Source organism: Heterocephalus glaber, unplaced genomic scaffold (genome assembly GCF_053883595.1).
Source record: "Heterocephalus glaber isolate CG9 unplaced genomic scaffold, H.glaber_assembly_v1.0 deba00001745, whole genome shotgun sequence".
NCBI classification, from domain to species: Eukaryota; Metazoa; Chordata; class Mammalia; order Rodentia; family Bathyergidae; genus Heterocephalus; species Heterocephalus glaber.
The window spans coordinates 2,768,879-2,787,249 of NW_028258451.1; the positions used below are offsets into that span (position 1 = coordinate 2,768,879).

General features: G+C 40.9%; 1 protein-coding gene across 24 annotated transcripts; it reads right to left on the reverse strand.

Annotated features, from left to right (window-relative positions):
* Positions 1 to 1,672: 1,672 nt before the first annotated feature.
* Positions 1,673 to 8,403, reverse strand: Znf772 (zinc finger protein 772). Of its 24 annotated transcripts, none has more exons than XM_087200867.1 (6): positions 8,349 to 8,380; positions 7,565 to 7,603; positions 7,307 to 7,436; positions 5,915 to 6,041; positions 5,334 to 5,450; positions 1,673 to 4,633 (listed from the first exon to the last, which is right to left on the reverse strand). In XM_087200867.1, exons 3-6 carry the CDS (start codon positions 7,391 to 7,393, stop codon positions 3,486 to 3,488), a joined length of 1,479 nt encoding a protein of 492 aa, XP_087056993.1. In that variant the 5' UTR covers positions 7,394 to 7,436; positions 7,565 to 7,603; positions 8,349 to 8,380; the 3' UTR covers positions 1,673 to 3,485. The 24 variants fall into 24 exon arrangements, with proteins under 24 accessions (XP_087056993.1, XP_087056995.1, XP_087057000.1 ...); XM_087200869.1 differs by lacking the exons at positions 7,307 to 7,436; positions 8,349 to 8,380 and adding exons at positions 7,958 to 8,007; positions 8,101 to 8,342 and having other exon boundaries at positions 5,334 to 5,423; XM_087200874.1 differs by lacking the exons at positions 7,307 to 7,436; positions 8,349 to 8,380 and adding exons at positions 7,958 to 8,007; positions 8,101 to 8,342 and having other exon boundaries at positions 5,324 to 5,423.
* Positions 8,404 to 18,371: the final 9,968 nt, after the last annotated feature.

Below are 18,371 nucleotides of genomic sequence, written 5' to 3' on the forward strand. Positions count from 1 at the left end.
AGCAAGGAATATTACTCTGAAGAGGGTCATAATGATAGAAATCAACTCATTAAATAGACAACAGGAAATGTTTATTCAATTAATACAATGACTTCAAAATATGTAAGAAAAAGGTAAGACTACTTTTATATTCAAAGATGTCAAGAATTCTCTTCAAATAATTGATAGAAACAATCCAAGCACAGAACTTCAGTAAGGACACACAAAACTTACACAGTATAATTAGTCTTTGTGACCTCTGGGATTTATAGAACTTTTCACCAACAAGAGCACAACACACATTCATTTCAAGTGAATGTGCAACACTTACCAAGAAGCTCATATTTGGGCCAATAAAACAAGTCTCAATTAATGTAAATAATTCAACTCATAAGGTATACATTCTGCAGTGGAATTGGAAATCCCCAGAATATAAAGCACTCAAATATTTGGAAACTAAATAATCTACTTCTAAGGAGACTAATGTATCAAAGAAGAAATTTAGATGTAAACTGGAAAAGATTTTAAACTTAATTAAAATGAAAAAATAACACAATAAATATGGTAGGCAACTAACAGTTCTTAAAGGACAGAGGTTAGCACTATGCAGTTAGCTTAGGAAAGAAACAAAGACTTCAAATGAAGGATCTCTTCATGCTAAAAAGTAGCAAAGGAAGAGAACAGAAATTCAGCAAAAGCTGAAAATGAGAGTAAAAGTCAAATTGGGAAAAAAGAAGCAGAAAGTAGAAAAAATTAATGAAACCAAGTACTTTAATAGATAATGAAATTGGCAAGTCTCACCCAAACTGATTAGGAATAAAATAGTAATACTATACAGATATTAACAGAAACGGGCTGGGCGTGGTGGTGCATGCCTGCAATCTCAGCACTGGGAAGGCTGAGGCAGAAGGAACTTGGCAGATTTGAGACCAGGCTGAGCAATATAGTGAATTCCAACCCAACCTGATTACATAGCGAGACACTGTCTCAAAAGAAAAGAAAACAAAACAGACAAACAAACAAAAACCAGGATCAGGAATAAGAGTGGGCATCAGTATAGATTCTACATACTCCTCATAGCAAGGTAATGTTTTGAAAACATAAATAAAATACTTAAATAAAATAGGCAAGTTTGTTAAATGGCACAATCTATCAAAGCTCATTCTATTCGGGGATATAGTGCAAATTTTATAAATTTTTTAAAAATTCGTATGTTTCGAAAGGTATTTTGCACCTCAAATGTGTGTATATATGTTCATATATTCATATCTTGTAGAGCTCTCGCTCTACCATGGGGATTAAACTTGTACTTAAAAACATTTAAGGAAGAAATACCAACATTTCCATAAATTTAAAGTAAGGAATGTCTCCTAATTTACTCTATAAAGATAACATTACACAGAATACCAAAACCAAACCATCATTAAAGAAAATTAGCAGCTATCATCCCCCATGAATATAGATGCAAACATATTTTAAAAGAAAATAAAAACCAAATCAAATTCAACACTTACCAGCAATACCTAAAAAGAATAATACACCATTACCAAATAGACATTTTCTCAGAAATGCAAGATTTGTAGGGCCAGGGATTTAGTTCAGTGGTTTCACCGCCTGCCTTGGAAGCACAAGGTACAGAGTTCCATCCCCGGTACAAAAAAAAAAAAAGAAATGCAAGGTTGATGTAACACTGGAAAATCAGTCAATTTAATTTGCCACTAAAACAGTAAAGAAAAACACATACAGTATTATGGTCACCAGTATCTTAAGAAGAAGCCCCCATAAGTTTCTATCTTGTAAAATCACCTTCGTGCAGTTCCCTTCCACCCTTTACCAGAATGAGTCCATGTGACCTACAGAAGGTATCAGAAATGCTGTGTAGCAGGTCTTGGTTAAGCTACAGCAGAGACTGTGACTTGGTTCCTCTGTGAGTTGTCTCTAGATCATTTGTTTAGGAATTAATTATCCTTAGTGAAATACTAACAGAAGAGCAAATTAACGAGACACAGAACAACATGAATGAGTCAAAGTGATTATGAAGAATTAAAGAAACCAATTACCTTTGAGTGTATATTTCATTATTCCCTATTTATAAAACCCAGTGGCAGCAAATTAGTGGTTGCCTGGTGACAGACTTTATAAAGGGAATCAGGTAACTTTTGGATTCACTAGTGCAAAATGTACACCAAAAGTTATGAAGCTACACACTACTAATATGTGCAGTTTGTTGTAGAAAAGTGACACAGGTCTGCAAGTCCTTAGATTTTCTGTAAATCCTCAAAATAAAGTCATAGGGAGGGAACACATGTTGATATATTTTTATTTATTGAGGCAAGGTCTAGCTATGTTGCCCAGGCTGTATGGAACTCCTAGGCTCAAGAGATCTTTCTGTTTTAGCCTCCTGAGTAACTGAACTACAGGGGTATCTCATCATGCCCAGCTACTGTGCACTCTCTTAGGAGGGTCAGGTTCTTTGTAGATTGCTACAGTCTCCAACTCCCTATCAGTCAGTATCCCTGTACTGATTATGATTTTGACCTGGTCCAAGGATATTTGCCTACCAAATGACAGACTTCAGATTCCAAAGGGTCATGTTCTTCTCAAGAGCTGGGAAATATGAAATACTCTCTGAAAGTAAGGAACTCAATTCAATCTCTCCCTGGACACATTAGATTGTCACAACAAATGCCCACTGATCAGGGTGACCTTGATCACACATGATTTTGTCATATAGATGGCAAGACTGGCCCCGTAACAATCAGTATTTCTCCTTAGAAGCACTTATGCAGCAATGTATGTTGGGCTGACACTGGATGAGAGCTATTCTTTGTCATCCTATCACCTCTGAGAGACACACACAGCTTGAGGTCTTACAAAGTTTATCCCTTCACGTTCGTGGAACCCAACTGTCTCCATTCCAACCCACATAGATAGAAGAATATCATAGTTACAAGGAGTATAAAAATTAAGGCATTCATCACAACACCAGAACAAGATGAGGCAGGCTGTTTTAGATTAGGTGCTGAGGAGCCTAGACATCCTATCATGAGTGCTAGAGATCAGCAATGTCCCTGTAGAAGGGAAACGGGCAGACACAGAATCCTCTTGGCCAAAACTGAGTCATATCTATGCTTAAGCCAACTTGGATGGGGTAAAAAAGAATGAAAGTACTTGATGGGCTCGGACTCCTGATTTCCTTCAAGGAAGAGAGGCACACAGAAGCATGCCTTTCAAAGCACACCAATATGCACAACGCAGGACTCTGCTAGTGCAAAGGTGACTTCTGTCAGAGGCAATGGCAGTTATAGAATTTTGGCAAGGGTTCTAGGTTAGAAAATACAACACAGCTCCAGGAAGCTTCCCCTACAGCTGGCACTCAAGATTTCTTCAGTGCGGGTGTTCAGATGTGTGATGCTCCATTTCTGGCTGATAGCTGTGCACAAGACTACTGAACTTTACTCTGGTGTGAGTCATTATGGTGAACAAGATGGTGTAGTTCCTACCAACTAAGGTCTTTCTGCAGTGTGAACTTTCCAGTGCCGGATGAGAGAAGCCCTTTGTCTGAAGGCTTTCCCACATTCACTGCACTTATATGGTCTTTCTCCAGTGTGAATCCTGTGGTGCTGAACAAGTACATGCTTGTGGCTAAAGGCTTTTCCACATTCGCTGCACACATATGGCTTCTCACCATTGTGAACCCTTTGGTGTGCAATAAGATCAGAGCTTTGGCTGAAGAACTTCCCACATGCAATGCACTCATAAGGTCTTGCTCCAGTGTGAACACTCCAATGTTTAATGAGTCTGTATTTGTGACCAAAATATTTCCCACATTCACTGCACTCATAAGGCTTTTCTCCAGTGTGTACACTCTCATGTTGAACAAGTGTGGATTTGTGGCTGTAGGCTTTCCCACACTCACTGCATTTATACGGCCTTGCTCCAGTGTGGACTCTCTGATGTACAATAAGGTTAGAACTATGATTAAAAACCTTTCCACAAATGCCACACTCATAAGGCATTTCACCAGTGTGGATCCTCTGGTGCTGAGCAAGTATAGGTTTGCGGCTGAAGGTTTTCCCACATTCACCACACTCATAAGGCCTTTCTCCAGTGTGGACTCTCTGGTGCTGAACAAGTGAGTCTTTGCGGCTGAATGCTTTCCCACATTCACTGCACTTGTACTGCCTTCGGCCACTGTGAGAGGCATCTTCCCTTATGCTGCTGTCATGTGGGTTCCACTCATTGTGAGGGACCTGGTGCTGGAAAATGCTCAAGCTGCTTGCTGAGTCCTTACAGCTCTCTCCTGTTGTAAAAGGCATTGGTGAGGGCTGTACAGGACAGCTGTTCTGAAGAAAAGTCTTTCCTTCCTCCTTCCTAAAGGATTTCTCTTCACCATGTTGTTTCTGGTGCTGGTGAAGGTTTGCACTGAACTGGAACTGTTTCCCACATACTACACCTGTGTATGGTATCTGCCCAGTGTGTGGTTCCTCGTGTTCAGCCAAGTGTAAAATGTCTTTCAGTACCAGGCTATACATCTTGCAGGAGTGAGCCTTCTGGGTAGAAGGGCTTCCCCTAGGACTTCTGATCTGTGACACTCCTATAGAAGTGCTCTGCTCACAAGGTATCTCCTCATCCTCCACTCCATGCCAATAACCTGAAGGCAGAGAAATGCTGGTGAAATGCAAATTGACCCTGGTGGGGAGATAGCCTTAGTACAAATGTATGTCTAACATAACTAAGATAATAGGTGACAAGAGGTCAGGACGGGGCCTAAGCTCAAGTTAAGTGAAGTCTGCTGTGTAGTAGTTGGCATCTCATGGTCGTAAAACAGAGGAGGCCTTGTGCCGGGGATTTAGCTCAGTGGTTTCGCCGCCTGCTGTGCAAGTGCAAGGACCCGAGTTTGATCCCCGGTACAAAAAAAAACAACAAAACAAAAAACAGAGGCCTTGACAGGGAGAGGACACAGATGTGGGGTACAACACAGGAAGAGGTAGGGTCGCTGGTGAGGTCTTTCATAATCAGATTTCCCTGGGTGCTGCAGACAGGTAAAAGGTGTACAGAGGGGTTACATTATTATGCTCAAGAAAATCAAACTGCTACTGGGTAACTGGTGTTTAAGGAACCTGCAGGGTATATGCGTATCTCATTATACACTGAGTACAGGCCAATGTTGGAGAGCACTACAGAGAGAGAAAGATGGAGAGGAACAGCTGAGATGTGGAGGCAGGGACACACACAACTTAAGAGGTCCAGGTCAGAGCAAAAAAGATAAGAAATGAAGTGTGGCTAATGCCCTTGACACTGAAACAGCTATGGGCATAGAGGTCATAGAATGAATACCCACCTGCACTTACCACACCCAGCTAGAGTCTCTCCAGCAATGACTGGAGTCATATGCACCCAGGCAAGTATCCAGGGCCTACTGCCCAAATCCAGGGAAGCAACTACATGGAACACAAAAGATGTATATCCTGAAGGGAAGACAGGATGGGCAAATGGCCAGCACAGAGAAGAAAACTGAGTATTATAAAATAATCTCAAAGGAGAGTCAGCCCATTGGCCCCAGCAAGTAGTGACCAAACTTGTCACTGCATTTCTTGGCATAGGTCAGCCATAGGAAATGTCAGCTAGTGGGCAGAGTCTTGGCAACACAAGTGTCATGGATGTAGCAGGAGACATCCAGTCAGGGAGGAAACAAGATGAGTATGATTCACTGGGCTGACTCTAAGACACTCGATTCCCAGATCCATCATTTGGGGCTACTCAAAAGCAGGAGGCAGCAGGGCACATTCAGGCCTATCATCCACAGCACTTCTAGGGAACTGGGAAAGGTGGTAGCACCTGTGGCTCTGATACAGGAAGGACATGGCTGCCCTGGGGAAAAGGGAAAGGCAGAGCCCAGTCCAAGACACTGGGGTAGGTGTGATGGCCTTACCCAGTGAGGCCATAAGAGCAAAGTTCTCCAGCATCACATCCTGGTACAGGAACCTCTGAGCCTCATCAAGGAGTTCCCACTCCTCCTGGGAGAAGAACACGAACACGTCCTCAAAGTTCACCTGCCCCTGCCACAGTGGGGAGAGCCGAGTCCATATGCAGCCTTTCTCCCAACAACCCCTACCCATGCCCCCACTTATTTCCCTTTTGCCTAACTTCTCAACTCAGAGGAAATACCAGAGCCAGGTGACACTGATGTCTGCTCTTCCCTCATAGTCCTACTAATGTACTGTATGTCCACCCATAGTAACAACAGACAGATGGGCAGAAGAGGACCCTGGGCACTGCCCTACCTTCTGCCAGGTAATTCCTCTGGGGTTGCTAAGGTCATTTTAACCAGCCAACCAAACCTGGGCTCACCTTGCCCCTGAGGCCTGGTACAAAGGCCCAGGGCCTATCAGTCTATACTCCTGTCCATGTGTATATCATTCTTCGGATCATAACTGTCCCACAACTCCATCCCTCCACTCAGGTGGTAGTTTCCATCCTCACCTTTCTAGCTTACTAACTGTACTACCATTGTGATGTAATTCTCCATCTTAAACCCCAGGCTTTACATCATCTTCTACCTTTTGTTTCCACCATGAACCCTTGTATATAACTCCAGTCCTGTGTGTCCACCAGTCTACTTGATAACTCCACTCAGTGTTCTCTGGAACCTCAGATTCTTCACATAGCCATAAATAAAGTCCTGATATCCACAGTTAAAGATACTTCTAACACTGACCTGCCTATCTCAGATATGGAGCACCTATCCTTCTCACTGATAAGTCTAAAACCTCAGTGTATCATTTTTCTGTCTCACATTAGAAAACTCAATCCAATCACTTCTATCTACAAGCCATCCCTCTGGCCCATCTGTTATCACCATTCACCTGGAATAAAGTAGTAGCCTTTCTCTCTGGTCTCCTGGCCTGCACCACATCTCAATAAACTTTTATCAAACCCAGTCAGCTCTCCGCTTGGCATCCAGAAGGAGGCTGTTAAGACCTGGGTCAGATTAGCCTCCTCTTCTGCTCCACACTTCCCATTACCCTTGGAATGGAGGTCCTGCTCCTCTGCCAGCCATTTCAGGTCTGACTTTTGCTTCTCTGCCCTTGGTTCCTAACAGACATAGCAGAGACCTGCAGCTTCCTCAAGGTTTTTTTTTGGGGGGGGGTGTCTTGCTATATAGTTCTGGGTGGCCTTGAACTCACTACACATCCCAAGCTAGCCTTGAACTTGCAGCAATCCTGTCTCCACCTCCCCAAGTGTTGGGATTATAGGTGTGTATGTGTGTGCTACCATGGCTGCGTGACCCAAAGTTTCTTTATAACTTCCATCTCAATCTCACCTCAAGTATTTGCTCATGTTGCCTCATGTACCTAGAACAACTTTTCAACCTTATTCCAATGTTTGGCAGAAATGGGAGCTTCTCCATATCACCCCTAGCCTGGACTCAGGAACCTGAGCTGAGGATTTCTCTAGGGCATTCAGATTCAAGAAAAGAAAAGAAAAAAAGCATCAGGAAAGTGTTCTGTATAATATCACAGTCCTGGAGACCACCTAGGTGAAACTGGGCTCGGTGAGACCATGGACATCCTTCCCTCACCTGTTTAGGTACCATAACTACTTCTGAGTTCACCGGAACCTGTGGAGAGACAGAGACTGTGAGAAGCAAGAAACCATGAAGAAACCCCAAGGGCTCTAGCGTATCCCCGACTCCCACTCTGCTACAAAGTGACCCGGAGCTCACTGCCTACCTCCTGTACCTGTGTTCTGCGTCGCCTCTGAACTAACATGTTACCTTGGCCTAGTGCTCAATCCTAGGGTGCCTCACCATTCTCATCTTTTCCACACCCAGACTATTCTTCCTAAACACCCCAAAGTACTCTCTAAATCCTCAGATTACATCTCTCCCCGGTCCGTTAGCTTCCATGGGTCCAACTGCCCTCCAAGCAGAACTCCAACTGCCCAGGTCCCCGAATACTCAAGTGTGCCGCACCTGGCGCTTTTGCACATGCGGACCCGGTTCCTGTGATGTCCTTCCGCCACCTACATAAATGGCTGTCAGAAAAGGACTCAACCACAAGGGCCTCCACTGCGCCAGACCTAGGTGTCCGGACTAGGACCCAGGGACGGACCCACCTGCGCGGTGTCCATTACTGCGGCCATCGCCATCAGTTCTGAGGACCAAGAAGGGAGAGCGACAGGTGCGGGGACCGGGGTTCCAGTCCCACAGCCCAGCCCAGCCCAGCCCAAGACCAGGTCGCACGGTCGGTGCCACTGTGGAGTCTCAGGCCCGCCTCTGGACGACAACGCCTCCTCTCGCGTTTTCCGTTTTTGTTTTCCCCTTTTCGTCACTAGAGTTCTGGCGCTGCGTTCCGGTGACTCACCTATTAACGCCAAAGGAAACAACATGTCCCCGGGAGGCGGTAACAGGAAATCCCGCCCTATCGTCGTCCCCGGCAACGGAAACACCCTTTTCTTGGGGTCTGATGAGTTTAGAGCCGCGGGGACTCCAGGGTAATGTAGTTTTTATGGCACCAAAGATGGAGCTTGGCCACCTGGTGGACCTTCAAAATGTGGTCTCAGCCACTCCACGGGAAATTGGCGTTTAGGTGGAACTTCGTTATATCTAAAAGGACCTGCGAGTATGAATGTAGCCTATTACTTATCGCAGAAATACTCAGAGACATTAGTTTAGGCGAATGCAGGGAATGCTGACGGGGAGTGGGGAGGGCGACAACAGACTTTTGTAGCTGGAAGCTATTATAAGTATTATGGTACTTTGAATACACTGAGCTTAAAATTCTAGAGTTAAGTTTTCAAAGCCTCAGCATTTTGGGTCAGGCACAAGACAGAAAAGATTCCATGACAATAACACGGATTAGGGATGTTCGGTGGCCCTGAAGCTGATGGATAATTCTTGTGATTCTGGTTACCTCGGAAAATATTTCCCCTGCCTGTCAGTGATTGTGCCAAACCCTGAGAGTAACACACTTTTTCAAGATATTTTATACTGTATACTCCATATACAGAGATATAACCAATAACTTTCAGTATTTTACAAATATCTGAAAAGATGGGTGATTTACCAAATATCATCTGGCAATGAAAAGAACAACATGAAGAGTTTCTGCACAGAAGAAATAACCATCGACTAAATTGCTATACACAGCAAAACAGTCTCTTACGAAAGTATGATAGGAGACTATATGAGGCCAAAAAAGATAAATGTAATGGAAATACACTTATACATATTATAAATTTCTTTTCTTCTTTTTGGTACCAGGGATCGAACTCTGGTCCTTGTGCTTGCGAAGCAGGCAGTGGAACCACTGATCTAAATCCCCGGCCCTAATATAAATTTCTTAATGTAATACTACATGATAAAGAATGTTGATCCAGGAAAGTCTTCAATGACAGAAGAAAAGGTGATGGAAAGTAAGGTTTGTCTTTTGATTAATATAGCTACTTATTGTGATATGAAACATAAATATACCTCCTTATTTTTTTCTTTTTTATACCTTATTTTGTAAAATCAATGAATTCCTATTTATAAGTGCAGTAACGAATAACTCGAAAGGAAGCGAATTGCTCAGTGTTTTAAGGCTTTTATATTTCAAAGTAGAAAGTAAATATGTTCACAACCTATACCCTAGTTGTTCTTTATAATTTTAGCTTAAATATAATAAATACACTTAATCAGAATTCGGCACCACAGCATGTTCTGTCCAGAATACAGTTTAACTCAAAATGAGTCATATACCATGAGAAAATTTTTCAGAAAGTACAACTTCTAAAAAAAGAAAGAGGAGGATCTTTGTGATAACATTAAACAGACATGTCTAGATACAACATCAAAAGTAAGATTAACAGAAAAATTGACACACTGAACTTTCTGTAAATTGAGATCTTATGGTTGTCATAATGCAAGGGAAGCCAAATACTGGGTAAAAGTATTTTCAAGTCACATATCCTTGGTGAAGACTTGTGCAAAAAATATATTTTAGTAAATCTGAAAATTCAAGACTATGGCAATAAACAATTCAATAAAAATAAGTAAAAGATTTGAACTGATAACAGAGCAATTAAACCAGTTACAAAGAAACGTGTAGATTTGTTCAACATCATTAGTCCTTGGGAAAAATGCAAATTAAATTATGATGAGCTACCACTACATGGCAGTAGTTTGGCTAAAGTTAAAAATACTGACCATACTAAGTATCAGTGATGTTAGGCAGAAAGTTAGTCATTAGCAGGTGTGGAGACATGTAGCTGGTGGCTACTTGAAAATCAAAGAAGACATGATTTTTCCCCTTTCTTAATCATTAGCTATAGGTAACATCCATACAGGTTTGCAATTTCAAACTTTAGCTCAAGGAGATATAACCTCCTTTGAGCCTGTTGATAAGTTCCAGGGCTCATACAATCCAGACTGCAGGTGAGGGGTTGGGAAACATCAAGGTCTCAAAATAAACTAAAGGAAAAATATCCACCTAGGGAGTAAATAGGGACCCATTAGTCAACAAGCCCACCCTCCTTCTAAAAGAACAATGACCCCCAAGGAAGAAAACAGTATTCTTTGAAAGATCCAGTTAATAATATAAATGTAACCAGAGACCTCATTCAGTGCAATTACCAGCTTGGTGTTTTCCCACCTTCACACTTGAGGGTGTTTCTTTTCTCTCTCTCTCTCTCTCTCTCCCTCTCTCTCTCTCTCTCTCTCTCTCTCTCTGACATTTACCACACAAACCATAAATCTACTCAATGAACTGTCAACTTTACACAAGTTGTAAAGAAACCTGTGTTAAAAAAAATCTTAAAGCAAAGATATAGTGGTTCTATTAACCAACGCTTTCTGGCAAAAAGTCCTTAGTAGATGAATGATTTAAAAACTATGGTGAAATATACAATGGAATACTACTTCTCAGTATAAATAATGAAGTGTTAATAGAGACAATAAGGGTGAATCACAAGTGGATCATTCTAAGTGAATGAGGTCAGCCTGAAAAGGTTGCAAGCTGGTGAATTCCACTTACATGACTGGAACGGTGTGTTTCGAAAACTCCAAGGACAGAAATCACATTCATGGTTTCCAAGGATCAGGAGGACAAAGAAGAAACATGAGGCAGGAGAGAAGAAAACTGGTCACTGAGCACTAAGTACACAATCACGTCCAGTTCCTCACATCGACTCCTTTCCCCATTCACTGTCTTCTTTTCTCCTCCTTCCTGTTACACCAAATCAATCACCAGCCTTTTTTCTTATCTTATCTCTGGCACTTGCTCTAAATACTACTTGAATATTTTAAACACAGGTTTCCTACAGCTGCTTCCTTCTCATTTTCTCATCTCAATTCCATTATCACTCTGTGAAAGTCACCCACATCTCCTAGCCCTGAGTTTAAACATCAAGCTCCTTCAATTCAACTGCCATTCCTTCACACTTTTTCCCTTTCTAGCCCTCATTATTTTCACTGCCAATTGGCTTAGCCAATTATACTAAATTAGACCAATGTTTTCTAGGTGTGGCCTTAGAGGAGGTGGCACATGTAAAGAAAATAGCTTTTTTCAGCATTTTCAGTCCTTTTCTGTTCTATCAGTCTTCATCAGAGCAAGGAAACTGAGGTGAGACTCAAAGCTGGAGTTTCAATGAGAGCAAAAAGAGGGTTGTAGTCATCAGGAATAGTTGCATCTGTGGGTGATCTTTGGATTCTTGGTTTTAGTTGGTTCTACTGGAGCTTCAGAATAGTCCATGGTCACCAAGACACCATTTACAGGGGATGTTGTCTTTGAGTATAAGACTTGGGCAATACCAGGAGATAGGAATGCTTACCTGTTGGGGAATAAAACTGGCTCTCTAAAGTATCAGGCTCCCCACACCCCAAGGACACAATTCTGTTCCTTTGTGGTGGCATTAATTTTCTCCTAGGGATAGTTTTGATGGAAAGTTAGCCCAAGAGTTAGGCAGGTAGTTAGACCTTAATCAGACCTTATGGACAAAGGGAATCAAAACAACATGCTTTGCCAATTATAGTTTGTCTTAGTTACTTTCCTCATTGCTGAGACAAAAAATACCTGATGCCCAGAGTTAGGGAGGAAGGGTTTATTTGGCTCACAGTGTGTAGAGGTTTCAGTCCCTAATCAGCTGTCTCCAAGGCAGGGTGGCTTGGCAGAGGGGCACTGCAAAGCAGAGCCAGCTCATGGCAAGCAGAAGACAGCAAAAGCAAGCAAGCAAGGGACTTTAACAGCATCTTTCAGCCTCTTTTATCTTATCCAGGTTACTTAGGGTAGGTAGCACTCACACCCTTAATCCTAGTGCTTTTGAACCTAGCATTGCACTGTGAATCAATCACATACTCCAGATTCAGCCACCTCTGAAAAAGCACCACCTATGACTGCATGATGCTTTGCGGAGACATCTAAAGACAAGACAAGCCATAACATAGTTAAACAAAGAACCAAAGACCTCAGTGTATAATTTATTTATTTATTTGGTACCAGGGCTTGAACTCGGGTCCTTTTGCCCACACAGCAGTCAATGAAACCACTGAGCTAAATCCCTGGCCCTCAGTGTATAACTTATAATTAGTGTATCGTTTATAATTATCTGTGAGTCTTAGATAAAACAATAACACTACATAGCACAATGAGATGTATGATCAGACCATGTGCACAGCTTCACTGTATGCCCATGCAGAACTTTAGGATCATTTATTCTTGACACTAGGAACCCAGACTTTTAGTATTCCAGGCATTTAGTATTCACAATAACAAAAATGTGAACAATATTAATATCCATTAATATTTGTTTTGTATAGTTGGGGACATTCATATTTGGTGCATATATATTTAGGATTGTCATCTCTTGCTCTTGGATTGTTCCCTTCACAAAGATGTAGTGACCATCTTTGTCTCTCTTAATTAGTTTTGGTTTGAAATCCACTTTGTGTGCAAATAAGATTGCTACCCCTGATTTTTTCTGGGTTCCTGTGTGTGAAGAACTGTTTTCTGTCCTTTTACTTTCAGTCTATGAATTTCTTTTTGAGTTAGGTGTGTTTCTTGTATACAGTATATTGTTGATTTTGCTTTTTAATCCATTCTGCCAGTCTATTTCTTTTGATTGGTGAATTGAGGCCATTAACATTGATGGTTATAATTGATATTGACTCATCCTTGTCATGATATTTTACTGTTGTTGGCTCTTTTATTTTTTATTTTTCTCCCTTTCCCTTTAGTTTCTTGCCTTGCTTGATGGCTTCCCTCTGTTGGGCCTCATGGAATTGAGCCCTTCATTGTCTTTTTCTAGGATATTGTTTAGAATTCTGTGGAGTGCTGGTTTGGTGTTCTTGACATTTCTCAAGTGTTCTTTCTTGTGGAAGTTTCTAATTTCCCCATCGATTTTGAAAGATAATTTTGCAGGATACAACAGTCTAGGTTGGAAGTTATTTTCTTTTAGGGCTTGAAATACTTTGCTCCAGGCTCTCCTTGACTTGAGGGTTTGTGTTGAGAAATCTGCCGTGATTCTGATGGGCTTTCCTTTGTAGGTGATTTGTTTCTTTTCTCTAACTGCTTGTAGAATTTTGTTCTTTTGTTGGGTTTCTGGAATCTTGACTATTATATGTGTAGGTGTAGATTTTTTTTGATTGTGGCTAGGTGGAGTACTATATGACTCATCTGTATGTCCAATACTCCACCTCTGTCTGGGAAGTTTTCTACTATTACTTCTGTGAACAGATTTTTTTAATGTTAATCAATTGTACGTTCTCCTGGATTCCTATTAGTCTTATGTTATTCTTCTTTGCATCATCTAGCAGCTGCTGGATCGATTTCTCATGGTCCCTTACTATTTTTAAGAAATCCCTGTTTTCATAGTCACTAACCACAGTCCTGTCTTCTATATCTGATACTCTATCTTCACATTCCCTTAATCTGCTGTGAATACTTTCAATGGAATTTTTAATCTCCTGGATATCTGTTTGAATCTGTTTCATGGATTCTATTTCTTTCTTATGTTGGGTGATCATGGTTTCCATTTCTTTCTTATGCTGGGCATTCATGGCTTCCAGCGTGTTTCTGAGCTCATCTATTTTTTTTATCTGTTTCTGTTCTAGAGCCTCTAATCATGTCTTTCACTCTGCTCACCATGTCTGTAGTTATCTGGGAAATTATTTCTGAATTTTTCTAGAGCCTCATTCATCTGTTTTGTTGCTTCCTGTGCTATCCGTTCAGGGTGTCCAGGTGGTTGATTATCATATTTTTCCACCGTTTCTCCCAGAATTTGCCTTTGGTGGGGTGGAAGTCTGAGTTTGTGCCTTGCTTAAATGTCTTCTCATTTTTGTTTTTGGTACTGTCCTTGGTTTAATTCCTGGGTTGATACTTCAAAATTGCTTATTGTAAGTATCTTTGTTGCTTGTGTTTAGAACACTTGTGGAATGATTGCTTCTCAGAGGTGTCTTCCAGATATAGCTGGTCTTTAGGTTTTGAGTCTCTAATGTCTCTGAGGCAATCTCATTTTCATACCAGGAAGGCAATCACAACACCCAAATGATACAATCAGCAACACCATAGCATCAAGCACAGCTTAGAAAATGACAATTTGTGATAGTTATTAATCTATCTCTTTTAACTGTGTGAATTATATCAAAATCGAGGACCAGACCAACAGATGTTTATTGTGAATAAACTTCAATATGGCAACTTTACCCTTCAGGATGGGGAGCTAGAAGGAGTTGGGGAGGGAGGGATAAATAGGTAGAAGTATAGGGAAAGGTTAGCAGTGAGGCCAGAGGACACAGGAAGGTCACACAGACTCTAAGAAATTGTTGAAGACAAGAGGAAAAGGCAGAATGAAAGAACAAAGATGAGAACAGAACAACCTAACAGCAATATGGAGGCCAGAAACTATATTTACTTTCCTTTAAAACTAATGATAATTGAGAGAAGGCAAAAGAGAAGAAAAGAAAAATAAAGAAGAAATCCGAATTAGGTCCAGAGCAGGAACAAAAAGGGAGATGAAGAACAATGTGGGACAGGGCCAGGGATTTAGCTCAGTGGTTCTGCTGCCTGCCTTGAGAGTGCAAGGACCTGAGTTCAAGCCCCGGCACCAAAAAAAGAAAAACAAAAACAATGTGGAGCAGTGAGAGTATGAGAGAGAGAGAGAGAGAGAGAGAGAGAGAGAGAGAGAGAGAGAGAGAGAGAGAGAGAGAAAAGAGATAAAAATAAGAATTTGAAAAGATTAGAAAAAATTAAAAATAAGAGAAAAAAGAAGGGACTCCTTCAGGATATGTCTCTGCTGTCACAATAGACAATGTGGGCAGCCATGTTGGCAATGAGTCTCAGCAAGCCAGTAGCAGACCCGTGAGATTCAGGCAGATTTCTGGCTGTAAGTCTCAAGTTGAGCTCCCTGTCCTCCTGCAGTGTTGAACTCTACAAGGTTCTACTGCAGGTTCCAACTGCCCTTCCCCTGAAAATAGTCCAGGTTCTGGTGGGAGGTGATGATCCCTCCAACTTACCAAGTACAGTGGTCTGGTGTGCCTTTATTGCAGAGATTCTCTTCACTTTTCCATTGGGCTTCAGTTTTCATCAAGGAGCCTCACCAAGGCCCTCTTTCTGTTGTTCACTTCTGGTCTATCTTCTGGAGCTCAGGACAATGGCCTTCATGACCCCTGTGTCTCTGTAGTGTGGAACCAGGAGGCCAGAGGCGGGGGCGGGGGGCCTGCAGTGCACCCGCTGGTCGCTGTGGGCAGGCAAGATATTCATTTTTTTGAAGCTACTGTGAATGAGATTTTTTTCCCTAAGTTCTTTCTCAGTGAGTTCATTATTGGTGTGCAGGGACACTGTTGATTTTTGTGCATTGATTTTGTGTCCTGTTACCCTGCTGAATTTATTAGTTCTAAGGATCTTTTGGTGGAGTCTTTTGGGTCTTCTTAAAAAGGATCATGTCATCTACAAATGGGTTTCTTAAGGATAGTTTGATTTACTGATTTCTTTTTCTTTCTTTTTTTTTTTGGTACGGGGGATCAAAGTCGAGTCCTTGCGCTTGTGAGGCAGGCACCGGAACCACTGGGCCTTACTGATTTCTTATACATATCCCTTTTAGTGCTTTCTGTTGCCTGATTGCTTTGGCAAAAGTTTCAAGTAATTTGAACAGAAGCAGTCAGAGTGGACTCCATTGCTTTGCTCATGATGTTAGAGGGAATGCTTTCAGTTTTTCCCCATTTAGTATGATATTGTTTGTGGGTTTGTCTAAATACCTTATATCAGTTTGAGATCAGGTCCTCCGGTACCTATTTTCTTCAGGGTTTTTTTTTAACACAAATGAATATTTGATTTTTTTCCGTATCTGTTGAAGTGATCATGTAATGTTTGTCATGCTTTTATGTGATGTATTGCATTTATTGTTTTACATACATTGAACCAAACCTGCATCCTTGTGATGAAGCCTACTTGTTCCTGATGCATATTTTCAATAATTTGTTGGATTCTGTTGGCCAGGATCTTGTTGAGTATTTTTTTCATTTATGTTCACTAAGGAGATTGACTTGTAGTTTTCTTTTTTCTTGTTTTTGGTTAAGTTCTTGCCTGGTTTTGATGTCAGGGTAATGCTAGCTTTTTTTTTTTTTTTTTTTGTACCAGGGATCGAACTCGGGTCCTTGCGCTTGTGAGGCAGGCACCAGAACCACTGAGCTAAATCCCTGGCCCAATGCTAGCCTTTAAGCATGAGTTTGCCAGTGCTCCTTCCATTTCAACTTAATTGACTATTTTGATGAGTATTGGTGTTATATCTTCTCTGAATTTCTGGTAGAATTCTGTGATGAATCCATCAGGTCCTGGGCTTTTCTTAGTTGGTTGCCTTTTTGTTCCTGCCTATATTTTTGCATGTTATTGTTTTATTTAGAGTTTGTATATTTTCTTGGTTCACTTTTGGTAATTCATCTGTATCACTGAATTTGTCAGTTTCTTTGGGACTCCCCAATTTATTGCAATGTTCTCAAAATAGTATTCTACATTCTTCTGAACTTCAATCGTGTCTGTTGTGATTTCATCTTTATCATTTCTAATTGCACTGATCTGGGTTTTTCTTTCCTCATTTTGGTAAGTTTGGGTAAGTGTTTATCAATCTTGTTTATCATTTCAAAGAACTAACTCTTTACTTCATTGTTCCTTTGTATTTTTTGGTCTCAATTTCATTAATTTCGGCTTTGCTCTTTATAATTTCTTTCCTTCTACTATGTTTGCATTTGGATTACTGTTGTTTGTTAGGACCTTGAGAAGCATCATTAGGTTATTTATTTGTGATGGCTTTATTCTTTTAATGTGTGTATTCATAGCTGTAAACTTCCTTCTTACAGCTGCTTTCATTATGTCTCATAGGTTTTTTTCTTTTTTCAGAACAGTGTCTCATTATGTAGTTCAGGATGGCCTCAAACTCACTATGTAGTCTAGATTGGCCTCAAACTTACAATGATCCTCTTGCCTCAGCCTCCTGTGTGTTGGGCTAACAGGCACGTGCCACCAAGCCTAGTGTGTCCCATAGATTTTGGCATGTTGTGCTTTTATAGTCATTTGACTCTAGGAATTTTACATTTCTTCCTTGTTTCCTTTAGTGATGCATTGATTATTCAATAATACATTATCTAATCTCCATGTATTTGGTAGTTTTTGTGGATTCTCTTGCTGTTGATATCTTGTTTCATTCTACTATGGGCACAATATGCAGAGGATTATATCAAATCTTTTGTATTTATTTTAGCATGCTTTATGGATTAAGAGATGGTGGACCTTTTTTTAGAAGCAACATATATGCCTCCTTTATCAATAGAAAAGGAACCAGCAATAATAATAGAGTAAAAAACAAACCAGATTTTGGGCTGGGGATTTAGCCCAGTGGTTCCAGTGCTTGCCTTGCAAGTGCAAGGTCCCGAGTTCAATCCCTGGTACCAAAACAAAACAAAACCAGAAAAAAACCAACCTCCCCCAAAACCCCAAACAAACCAACCAGATTTTGACATACCTATGAACCGTTATAAGCTACAACAGTATCATTCTTTTTTTTTTGTATTAAATTCTTTTATTGGTACATTGTAGGTATACAACACAATTACATTTCTCATTGGCAATTGTACCTTTATATAATGCATCTTGTTTCTTATTTTTTCCCCATTCCTAGCCCTCCCTTCACGCCCTACACCCTTCCCTATTTACAAAGACTTTATTTCCATTTTTTCCATTTCTCATCATTTTTTCGTTTCCCTTATTTCCTTTCCCTTGCCTCTCCCACTACCCCTACCCCTTTGGACCTTTTCTTCCTATTTTACATTACTGATTATTCATTCTAATAATTGGTACATTTTAGGTATACAATATAATGACATTCATCATTGGAAATGTGCACCTTTACATAGTCTCTCT